Raw genomic sequence first — 12,824 nt, forward strand, 5'->3', positions numbered from 1 at the left:
GCTTGATCAACAGCAGCAGTGTTTTTTTATCAACCCATGCATTGTCTCTATGGAAGGACTTATCTGGTGCACAGGATTTTAGGACAGAACAAAAAACAGGATCAGACCTGAATACCTGATCTGTGCACTGACATACTTCATTTTGAGACTAGTGCTTTTTCACCGGTTGGAGAAACCTCTCTGGTGCGTATGTTGATCATTTGATCTTGGAATATTTTATGCAGTTGTTGCCATTTTAACCGAGGCTCAAAGACATTATTTTAGTACTGATTATATTTTATTCTGTGCTCGTCTCTTATGGAGTGCCACAAGGCTCTATGCTAGGTCTTTTTTATTATTCTTCCTTTCTTTATCTCTGTTACAATTGTATTATTTTCACACAAGAAACCAACTATTTCAACACCCAAATTACCTTAAAATACGGTTGTTTTAAAAAAGATTGCATTCATTTTAATTTCCTTTACAATTCAAGAGGCTCAGGTCAGTCAAGTTCTACTGCACCAAGATAGGAAAACAATTGACTTAAAGACTTTTATCTTCTTTATTTTCAGACTTCCTTCAAGCAATATTAAAATAAAGAGCAACAATTGTATAAGTTATGTAACCGTTGTTTCCAAAATGGCTTCATGCTGCAAGCTTACATTTTCAAAGTTCAAGTGGCAAACCTTTTCTTTCTTTCGAACCATCTTTTTTTTTTTATTATGCTTTACACCTAGGAACAACAGCTCTCCTGCAGCCTTTCATTCGGCTTGTGAGCCACCTCAGTCCCCAGCTTTAAGTTAGCTGTAGCCGCAGTCCTTCCCCTAACACACAGGTCTCACATCCTCTGACTACAATAACAGCAGTAATGAACTGAGTGGCACGTGGCAGCTGCTCTGACCGCCCCTCTGGCCTAAACTGATTCACACCCCCCCATAATGGCTTTTACTCCCAAGGCCCCTGCGCTTCCAACACCACACACATGTTGTGGGTTCATTTATAACGGAGGACAGCCTTTTAGTAATCAGATAGTGGTTCGATAAACGCTGAACTGCTGACTCCCTTGAGGAATGCTTCTGAAGGGCGATTTACCACCTCAGTGCTGATGTGATGTCTATCCTCTGTTGGCTCTTTGTGTCTGTCTATGGATGGGGCGTTGGGGCTTTATGTCTCTCTCTCTCACTCTCTCTCTTTCACAGGGTATAAGTGTGTGTGCAGTCCTTTGAGAAGACATTGTGTGACAGCATAACAGACTGATAGGACCCAGTATCCCCTTTGGGTAAAGAAAAAAATGCAGCAACTCATGATGCAGCCTATCTTTCTTTCCAATGACAACCCAATTTACACCTTTTAAAAAGACACAGCCGTTTATAATAGCATCTATGACATTTTTTTTATATAAATAAATATTTCCATCCTATTAACTGCCAATGAATAACGCATAATAGCGATTAAACCTCCACTCATTTTGTGAAAGCTTTTCCATTTGCTGCCTCTAAACACTCGGCGTCTGGTAGGCCTTTAGTGGGAATAATCCTCCAGGCACACGGCAGCAAATGGGGCTTGTCCCTCATGCGGCAACACCAGTATATATATCTTAATGAGTACAAAGGAAGTGAAGACGAACGGCAATATCTACCACTTAAAAATCACCAACAACAGGAAGTTAACTTAAACAATAGAGCATTCTGAAGAAATCCAGTGTTTTGCATGTTTCTCATGCAGCAGCAGCAGCAGCAGCAAATATCTCTTTATAAGTATAAAAGGAGAGAAGATGTTCGCATAAGTAGCAATAGCTAGCACTTAAACACATAGCAGGAAGTTAACTTTAACAGCAAATGCAGAAAGACAACAAAACTTTGAATTAAAGGATGTGACTAAACTACGATATTGCCGAACCCATTAAAAGTTTCAGAAAGAACGTTTGTAGCATGCAAACATACAAACATACAAACATGCTGCAGGATTTATTCATAAACATGAACTCATTATACAAACCTCATATGACCACATTATTTCTGCCCTGCTCATGTGAAAGAGAATAATTTAAACTCGGTGCACAGCACACTACCAGCGGTAGGTACTTCTTCCCACTTTGTGATCCCTACCTTCCTCGGCTCAGTCTTGTATGAATAAATATGTGCATGTTTTCCTCAGTTTCTGCACGGTTTAGTTGATCTAAACAATGTACAGGGGCAGAGGCAGGCAGGCAGAGGAGCCTGTGTGCTTTTTACATTTTCCCTTTCTGCTGATCTATTCTCAGAAAAATTATGGACACATTTTGACAGCAGCACAACATCATTCACGAAATAGAAAAGTAGCTTAGCGCTAGTTATAGGCTTGACAGGGACACTGTGTGGTCTACTGTGCTCGACAATACAACAAACATATACTACTGCATTAATTTCAAACACAATAACACATACAGTCATCTGTGTGTCATATAGTGTGCTATTTTTCACTTTTATAAAGGTAAATACATCTGCAGGGTTTTCTAAAATAGTCGAAATGTGGTTGTGAGAATGAGTTTTTTATGCTGCCATTGACAGATTGACAGGATGAGTTGTATGTGGGTGCTTTATCTCGAGGTATAAATGCAAAAACAAGAAATGCTACGGTTCCTATCGTTGCTCAAGGGAGTACATCACCACAAATGTAACAGTAGCTGATTTGACTCGAAGATAAGTTGATTTATCTGAGCGTTACATGCCGTTATGTTGACAGTGCCAGAAGAATAATTTACCTAGTAGCAATATGCACACATTTTATAAATACATCCGCAGCACTCCACAAATGTTCCACATGAAAGTTAGCTTACTCATCATAAGAGGCACAAATCTGCCTGAGAAAACAGATAGATACATGAGTCAATGGTTGTAAAAAGCAGCTTCATATGGTATATTAAAAAATTGAAATTAAAAACATAACCCTGATAATGTCCTCAAAGGGCTAGGGAGTTGAGTTATGGGAATCTAGTGAAATGTAGGAACAAAAATCTGGATATTTGGTGATTCATTTTTTATCAATCTTATATTAATATGTCTCATTTGGTGACTATAGCTGTAAAATCAATGTCATCGAGAAAACACATCATAGTTTCCTATTTTTCCTCAGGTTTGTTGATTGTTTTTGTTAATCATATTTCACAGCATGTTTTGTTGTGTATGCCCTCTCACAATATAATCTGAAATGGAGTACTAAATACACCGAATGTCATTTTTCACCACCTCACAATTAAAAACAACAACAAAAGATAGTCATTTTTTATGCATTTTGATACACTCACGTATAACAGCTTAAAGTAGGTCGTGAATATTTGCTCTACTGTTACCTGGAGCGTCACTATAATCTTGGCTTGGTTGGTGTTCTTCCTTTCACAATTTTCTCCTTCATGCTTTGCTTGTTACGTTAATCTACCACGAGAGGATTGACAATAGCTTCAAAACACTTTCGTTTACCTGACACTTCTATCACATATGTGAGTGAGATGGTGCGTTTCAAACACCTGCCGACCTCCCTGCTGCTGTGGGAGGAGCTTGTTGTTTGCACACCTCAAGTAACACCTGCATGAAGGAATACCTGCTGCAGTGTGGACTCTTCTTATTTCTGAGCTCCATTCAGCTTACAGGAGATGTTTTCTGTCCCCTGCATGGCTTGATCATCGAGTGATGGGCTGTGGGAACACTAAGGTGCTGCCTGAGGCATCCAAGAAGGGCTATGTGAGTGTGGTGCAGTCTCTCGTGGCCTTTAGTAAAGCTCACGGTGATGATGAGTCGAACAAGCATGCAAAGAAGAGAAGAGCTCCATGGTTTTCCACAAGTGCTAAAAATCTTCAACCTGCATCAAGCGGACAGCAGCAGATACTCAGAGAGGGACGACAGCAGGACAGAGTCGCAAAGTATAAGGACAAGTTTGATCCACGTGTGACAGCAAGGTGAGCGGATCTACTTTTTGACAACCCTATTATCGAAGTAATCCTTCAACCCAGAAATGCAATATGACACATTTTGTTTTTGTAGTGCAACTGTCATTAAATTATATTATTTGCCAACATCAATTATGTTAAATTGCGCCCTATTCTGCCACAAAACAAATAAATAATACTAATATTTTTGAAGACCTTTGTAATCATACTCGACAATCGACTTGCTTCTGAGTTTCTTATTTCTCATTTGAAAGATATAAATGCTGCACTGTAAACAAGTACTACTATCTCAGCCCTGTGAGAAGAGAATTTTTCATTAAAAAATAGATCTTTCACAGCACGACACAAGGTGAAGTGACTTATTAAAGGCATTCACAGTGCTCATGAAAGACTGCTAATGTCACCGGCTTCTTTCATTAACTCAGCCTGCCAACGCCAACCTTCATGCCACACAATTTATTAGCAGTAACAGTTTTCATTTGAGAGGCCTTATTATACCTGAACACTGGCTTCCTGTTGTCAGATGAGAGAGCGGAGACAATTAAAGCTCGGAAACTGATGTCAGTGCGCATCTCCCTCTACATCTGATTAGTGGAGTCTTATATATTGCCTTGTTGGGGATCTAAATCATTGTGTATTCTTATATGAATTTGTCTCATCGACTTCACTGTACAACATGCAGATATCTCCCCATACATCAAAGCTGCATCTGCAGTGAGGGACATTCAGCGCTGAGTAACATGTATCATGAGATACTAACGCTGTAATGACTCATCTTTCCCCTCTTGTCCTGTCAGATACGACATCAAGGCTCTGATCGGCCGGGGGAGCTTCAGCCGCGTTGTGCGCGTGGAGCACAGGGCGACTCGCCAGCCCTTCGCCATTAAAATGATGGAGGTGGAGGGCCCCGAGGGCCGCGAGGTGTGCGCCTCGGAGCTGGCGGTGCTGCAGCGGGTGAGACACTCTCACGTGATCCACCTGATGGAGGTGTTTCAGTTCCCGCAGAGGGTCTACATGGTGCTGGAGCTGGCCACAGGGGGCGAGCTACTGGACCGCGTGGTCAGCAGGGGCCACTTCACGGAGAGGGACGCCACCCAGGCCCTCAGGATGGTGCTGACTGGGGTGGCGTATCTCCACAATCTGGGCATCACCCACAGAGACCTGAAGCCTGAGAACCTGCTGTACTACCATCCAGGGGCTGACTCCAGACTGCTCGTCACAGACTTTGGACTGGCCACTTTTGGTGGCGCAGGGTCCGAGGTCTCATCCGGAGATCACTCAGGAGCAGAAACTTGGTCCCTCAGAACCACCTGTGGGACCCCTGAGTACATGGCCCCTGAGGTGTTGCTAAGTAGACCCTACTCCTGTGCTGTGGACATGTGGGCCCTGGGGGTGATCGCCTACATCGTGCTGAGTGGGTCCATGCCGTTTGAAGACGACAGCCGGACGCGCCTCTACAGGTCCATCGTGAGAGGGAAATACAGCTTCCATGGAGATGTAAGTTTACTTTACCTGTTATTGAGTATTTTAGTTTATATATATATATATGCTAAATTCCGGCTAGGGTTTGCTTTCGGAAATGGGAGAACTGCGGCCTGGCATGTTTTTATTATTCCCTTTCCTTCGTCATACAACTGAAGTGGGTATTTTTAACAGCCTATTCTGTGGAGCTCGCCGGCGACTCTGAGCTTGTTCTTTCACGCTGATTACACCCAAGGCTGGATTATTCACTGGACTTTAAGCCGGGCCCGATTCTCAGGGATGCAGCCTGACATTTTAGTCTGGCATACAATAGGCTCCCTTACATAGGCCCTGGACTATTATCCATGTGTTTACCGCTGCATTGACCAACAACCCAACAATAGTGCAAAATCCTTGAGTTTATTCAATGGATTATTTCACGTTTCTCATGGTGGCTTTCGACACGGCTCACATGTGTCCATGGGAGCAGAGCTTAAAAAACATATTTCGTAGGACCTCACATATAGCATCTTACTGTACACTGAGATACGGTAAAGAAATCAATGTGTGAATTCACATCATGACATTATGAAGACATCACATGGCTGAGTAGCAGTGCAGGGCTTGATGGGAAGAGCCATCAATCACATCTCCATGTTGACAAGACACTTATTCTGCGTCATGCGCAAGTATCCACCCTCTCTGATAGACTGACAACCCAGTCACACACACACACACACACACACACACACACACACACACACACACACACACAACACACACACACACACACACACACACACACACACACACACACACACACACACACACACTGCGGTAATAATGCTGTAATGTGTGATGAAGGTTCACAAGTATGCACAAAATGTGGGCCTCCGTCTTCAGAAGGGTTCTTCATGTCACTCAGAAGGGTGCTTCTCTTCGGGACGAGAACAGTTTCAACGACCTGAGCAATTCCCATCTCATATTAAACTTGATTTGAAGAGTTTCATCTGAAACGAGCTGTCCACCAGCTCAACAAAGAGAAACAGGGACCTTCTTTCATAGATGTGATGGGGTAATGTCTTGTTGGCTCAAGATGACACTTGTCAACTTAATTGGATGTCAATACAATGGGCCTTTTTCACAGCAGACATTTTGACCTGTCATAGTAAGAAAGGCACAGAGAGCACTAATAGTATTTCCAATGGCTCTGTTCTTGTTCTCTTTATGTCGTGCCAATGAGCACAGTACCAGGACCCTGAAACCAAGGCAGCTAAATGAGGGGAAAAAAAGCGAAATTCCCCCATCATTCATTTGATTACCGACACCCGTGCTTTTCCTACTGTGACATGTTGAAACAGGTCTACGGACCAGAATAGAGCTCACATGAGCAATGACAGTCAAATTGTCAAGGGAGCTTTAGAAATGATCATGAAACATACAATAAAACGGGTCATGATCATGAGCCGCTGGAGCCAAACACGGAACGCATAAGAAGCAAATGCTTAGAGATGGAAATGTCCAACCCCTTTTTATATTGTGTACAATGTGTTGGAGCACTAGCCATATAAGCTGGAAATTCCATAGTGATGTCATTATGATACAGAAGTCGTCAAGGGATCCAATCGAAGCGTTTCAGGCAGGGAGGGAGGAGTGTGTGGGAGAGAAACTCCTTCTGGAGGGTTTTTGAAGTTTTTAGGGTTAACCCATACGTGAGGCATTCAGGGTGTTCTTGCCAAAATGGAAAACGCGGTATTGTTTTCATCTTGGTTTAAAGTCTGTGTCATGAACATAAAAAAAAATGTTTTTTAAATATCTTTTCTCTATTCGGACACGCATCAAGCACTATGCATAGGTGGTTTGAAGCTTGCAGTGCAGGTGTGTAGAGGCTTATATATATATCTATAGCTGGCACAGATATTTTGAGCATGTGTTTGTGGTTCATCAATAGCAGATCGTAGAATACTGTCATCAGAAGCTCATCCATAAACATGCAGCGAGCAACAGAAGTGTAAAAAAAGGAATAACTGCAGGTATCACTTTTCCAGATGGACAGATAAAGAAAGTAACTATTGTTCTCTATTATGCAAATTAATACTCAGGGGCTGAAATTACAAACAAACAATCTTACAAAAGTATCGTGTGTGTGTGTGTGTGTGTGTGTGTGTGTGTGTGTGTGTGTGTGTGTGTGTGTGTGTGTGTGTGTGTGTGTGTGTGTGTGTGTGTGTGTGTGTGTGTGTGTGTGTGTGTGTGTGTTGGGGGATTCAGCACTAAAAAGGGGGTAAGACTCGCTAAGAAATGCAAAAGGGCCCCGGCACCTGCCCATGAAACAGGTCCCTCTGCATCCCCAGCAGCCCCCACCCCTTCCCTGCACTATCAACACACACACACACACACACATACACACACACACACCCTGGGTATATTTCCCCCACTGGTGCAACAGCCCCTGAAGACTTGTAGAGCAGACTCACACTGATGTGTTTACTCAACAGTGGGAGGGTGGGGGAGTTAGGGATGGATAGCAGGGTGGAAAAGAGAAAGGAGAGGACAGAGGAAGAGCGCCTGTAGCCTCGGGGGCTTTTCACACCTTATCACTCAATCCGCTCCCCGCACGTAGCACGAAGCGTTTCCCTCGCTCAGAATAAGGGCATTTCATCTGAGGTGTGTTAGAGTGGGAGGGGGGGGGGGGGGGTTCTGTGCATGTGTGCTCGTGTCGTGGCAGTAAAGCACGAATCTGTGCATCAGCTCAGGCCAGAAAAGCAGCCAGCAGGTAACCTCCTCCGCATTCTGCCGTGTGTTATTAAAGACTCCAGGTCGAAGCCAAACATATATCAGCAGCAGTGCAGTCTGGGTAATGGTAAGCCCAGCCTGCCCCCTTCTGGGCACCATTTGAACACATCCAGCCTCGACAAGGCCATAGTGTTTTAAACAGGGGAGGGGGAGGGTTACTACTAAAAGAGGAATATTCTGATTACTTACTGTTACTTCTACTTAAGTGTATAATTTAGGCTACAAAGCATGTACCTTTTGTAATGCTTCTTCAAATTAGATTTTGACTCAGCTGGAAGGCACAGGTTGTAACAAAGTGTATTGTTTTTTCCCTTTTTCTCCTAGAAAAGCGATGTAATGAAAACATTATTTTAGCCATGAAAATGAACTGTAAATGAAGCTATACGCTATAGTCTCAAAGCGTTTCTTCGTTATATATCGTTCAGTGTTTCCAAATGGATTGTAATTCTCATAGTAGTCATTTTTTTCTTTTTTACTAAAATACAATACAGTTACCTTTGTTTGTATCCTGATGACCAAATTCCGTTATAAAAGGCTTTCACCTGTAGTAGCAGTGTTTCCCATTTGGACCCATTGTGACGAGGCATATTTAAACTTGGCTTTGTTTCTCAGGAAATGCTGCCAAGTGAATCAGATCTGAGTGAATTGTGAGGCGGGTGAAGTAGTTCATTTCTCAAACTCGTGATCACATTAGCTTAATCCAACCTTCTAGCATTTTCTTCATTTATTGCAATTACCGCTCTGTCAGGTAAAGATGTAGCACGCCGCAAACAAATTCAGCTTCTTATTCACTCTAACAAGATGTTGCTAAGCCCTGTAGGTTTCCCCTTGCTTGTGCCATATCTGCACTCCCCCCCCCCCCTCTCTCTCCCTTCTCTTGGTCTAGCTCAACAGTGATGTATAACATCGGCTCTCAACCTCTGCTGCAAACACAATAAAGCCTTTGTGTATTTTGACGTGAGAAATGTTTGAAATAAGGCAGAGAGATAAACTTCCTGCAGGTGGCTACGTTCCAGGAACCACAGTTATGTCTCTTCTCCTTTAGGTGCACCATGTTGAAAGCAGGAGGGGAGCAAACTTGTTTTTTCCCGCATTACTCCCACTGAGCTTCACCATCTTCCAGCAGAGGGGGAATAAGTACTCAGTAGAAATAATATTGGTTAAAAGTAATAATACAAAATATTAGCATCAAGATATACTTAAAGTATAAAAAGGGATTTCATATTACTTCCATTTCTAATTTAAGAGGCCCTGTTATGCTTTATTTTCTCTTTCCTGTAGTGTGTTATAGTTTTTTATGTACATGGTCTGCAAATGCTAGAATCCCAGTGACCCTAACCCTAACCCTTAACATAAAGTAGAGAAGTATTTTCTACTACTTTTAGTACTTAAAGTATCAAAAGTATATTTATTCCGCAGAATTGTAATATTGTAATATATTACTATTTATTGTATTTTCATGTTTTTTTGTCACCTGCAAATAAATTTAAAAGCATTTGAATGTTGCAGTTTTTCAACAGGGAGCCAATTTATTGGACTTACATAGTGGACTAACATATCATTTAAGCATATCATTTCTTTTCATGTATAAAAAGTGACTAGTAACTGATATAACATGTAGTGGAGTAAAGAGAACCATGTTTACCTCTCAAATATAGTGGAGTAAAAGTATGAAGTAGCATAAGAATAACTCAAGTATATAACCCCCCCCCCGTCTCGACCAGAAGGCCCCTGTTAGCCTCGGCTGCCATCACATGTGTTTTTCATGGCACAGCAGATAAGGAGCGACATGAAATCACCAACAGCACCGGAGAAGGAGGGAAGTCAGACTTGTTGGTCGTGGGAGCTCAATCAGACACTTTCTCTCCTTCCCAGGCTGCCGAGTGTCACTCTGCCTGCCTCTCAGGTGTGAAATAACAACACAATGAGAAGAAAGTTTGAGTGAGAAGCATTTCGGCTCCGCACTCTGCGCTGTGCTCGCACACACACTTCCTCTCCAGTCAGTGCACCGTGAGAATAAGCGAGTCCCAGCTTCTTTGAAATTCCTCTCAGTCCTACGATTGTCAATTTCATGCTTGATTAATTGTCATTACTCGGCGAGAGACAAAAAAGGGGGAGAGAAATGCATTTCAGGATTAAAATGGAGAGCGAGACCTCCCTAAAGAGAGCGATTTAGTCTGTGCCAGGTTGAGCGAAGAATGAGAGGATTCTGCACACGCAGGTTTTACTGTATTTAGCTTTTATCCACCTCAGACAGACACAGTGGAGCGTAACACGGCTGATTGGTGGAAACATTTGTTCATGTTAAAAACAACTGATACAAGCGATAAGTCTCTGATAATTACCTGACATTTACACAACCAAACATCATGTAGACGAAGTCATCCGTGCTTTTTGATAAAGGTTATTGTGTTGTGTATGGGTGGATTATAAAACAATCGGAAAGACACATGAGCAAGACACACATACTTTATAGAAGTTTGGCCTCTTGGTTGTATCTTTGAGTCTCATTGTTGTTATTTTACATTACTTTCTAAATATTCTGCTACTATTTGTAGTTATTTTGTGTTTCTTTGTGATCTATTCGCATCTCTTACTTAACATATTTTCCTCTTTGTGGTCATTTTTGTCTCCTTTTTTTTAATCTTTTTTTTTTTATATTTGCTTAGAGGCTGTTTGTGTCTGTTTTGCCTCTTTTTATTGTCATCACAAGTCTTTTTGTAGTTAATCTGGGCGATGTTGTAATACAATTATTTTTGTCTTTTGTATTAACTGTTTGCACATAGTTGTATTTTGCCAATTTTTGTAACTTGTTTTTTTTATTGACTTGTGTCTCTTGTGTTCATGTTGTGTCTATTTTGGGTTGTTTTTCACTTGTACCAATTCATTCTCTGTGTCTTTATAATTGTTCTTGGTCTTTCTCAGTTTCTTTGAAATCTTTGAAGTTAATTTTAGTCTTTTGCTGTTTGGAATGTGTCTCTTTGAGTGACATCCTGTTTTTTGGTGAAGGCCAGGGAGCATCTGACCCTTTTGGCCCCTGAGCCTTTGAGGCATGTGTAGTAATCAATCCATGGTGTTGTGGCCAAATATCCATCTGTTCTTCCTTAATTAAAATAGGACAGAAGCTCAAAGGTCATCACTTCCTGTGGCAGGCGTACACAATTGAGTTTTCATGACAGAGAACCAAAGTCACGATGAATAATGAAAAAATTGTGATTTATGATAATAATCCTGATGCCTTCTGTCTCGGAAAGATGGCATGGCAGATTTTAAAGCATTCTTGAATGTCAGCTTCCCTCATGACAAGGGGAATGATTTGCTATTTGAGTAAACAAACAGCAAAAGAACCCAGCGAGGCTCATCTGTGGTGCCTTTATTAAGAAGCTAATGCAGGCTTAGAATAAACATGTGCCCAAATCCCAAACATATGGCAGGGCTGTCCTTCTTTCCCAGTTTTCAAATTATTTGAGCCAACACTGCTGCTTCCCTTTGACCGGTGACATTCAGCTTTCCTTTGAGGTTAGTTCTGCTTGTTGGGTCTGCACGGCACAGGGATCCTAGTTTTAATTTGTGTGTTAGAATGAAATCCTGTCTTTGAATGTGTGCAGGTGCCTCGTCTGAATACCCAGCAGGCGCTTTTACAGGACAGCAGGTTCCTGAGTGTCTGTGCGTAGGTTGAAATGTGGTGCGAGTGCACATATTCACACTGACGGAAGTCACTCTCTTTCCTTTTTCCACAGCCTTGGCCCTCAGTGTCCAACCTAGCCAAGGACTTCATCCATCGCCTGCTGCCGTTGGACCCCGCTTCTCGACTGAGCGCAGACCAAGCTCTCCGTCACCCCTGGGTGTCCACCATGGCAGCCAGTTCCTCCATGAAGAACCTCCATCGCTCTATTTCTCAGAACCTCCGGCAGCGGGCATCCCGGAGCTCCTCCCGGTGCCCGAGTGGCAACGAAAGCTCTGCGGACTCCACCAATGTTGGCTTGGGAAAGCTCATGTCGCTGGAGGGAAACCAAGAGCAGCAGCAGGGCCGAGCATCTGGACGACATCCAGCCATCGGAGCTTCAACGCCATCCAACTGAAGCACCAGATTTATAAGAAGGCTAATGGAGGGAACCAGCTGTCCCATGCTCAGTGTGTGTACCAAACCTGAGAGCTGCAAAGGTACCTGGGACAGGTGTTGTGACAAAAGAAACTTCAGTCAAGCTTCTCTAATAACCCCCTGAAGGTTTCTTCCTCCAGTTGCTCCTTGTGCTCGGGTTAAGCTGTAAGTGAACACCTTTCAGTTTGGAGGGTCCAGGTTTATATTGAGACAGAGCTGTCCACCTCCACAAGGCCTCCAGCCTCCTTTTATTCACACAGCTCAGACTAATGGCTCTCATCTACATCATTATGAGTCACCAGATCACCTGCCTGAGAGGAGGCTCATACCAGATATGAGAAATAGGAGCTAATCTTAGAAAGGATGACGTAAAAGAAGAAGAAACTTGCTTTTTCTTAGATGTTTTCCCTTTTTTGAAACAGTTTAAAACAGCCCACCAGACAGCAGGATGATTTTTCTTTTATAAAGAAAGAAGCAAATAAGGCACGCTGTAGTATTTTCTTTTGTTGTCACTCCTCCTACATAGCATCCCCCACATCACTGTGAAACAACTGCAAGCACAAT

The 12,824-nt window shown here is 42.6% G+C and overlaps 1 protein-coding gene across 1 annotated transcript; it reads left to right on the forward strand.

Annotated features, from left to right (window-relative positions):
- Positions 1–3,647: 3,647 nt before the first annotated feature.
- On the forward strand, positions 3,648–12,240 carry LOC104965202 (serine/threonine-protein kinase H1-like). Its single transcript, XM_010794162.1, has 3 exons — positions 3,648–3,913; positions 4,702–5,401; positions 11,899–12,240. Exons 1-3 carry the CDS (start codon positions 3,648–3,650, stop codon positions 12,238–12,240), a joined length of 1,308 nt encoding a protein of 435 aa, XP_010792464.1.
- The last annotated feature ends 584 nt before the right edge of the window (positions 12,241–12,824 follow it).

The sequence above is a fragment of the Notothenia coriiceps genome, unplaced genomic scaffold (assembly GCF_000735185.1).
Source record: "Notothenia coriiceps isolate Sejong01 unplaced genomic scaffold, NC01 NC01_scaffold00037244, whole genome shotgun sequence".
In the NCBI taxonomy this organism is placed as follows: domain Eukaryota; kingdom Metazoa; phylum Chordata; class Actinopteri; order Perciformes; family Nototheniidae; genus Notothenia; species Notothenia coriiceps.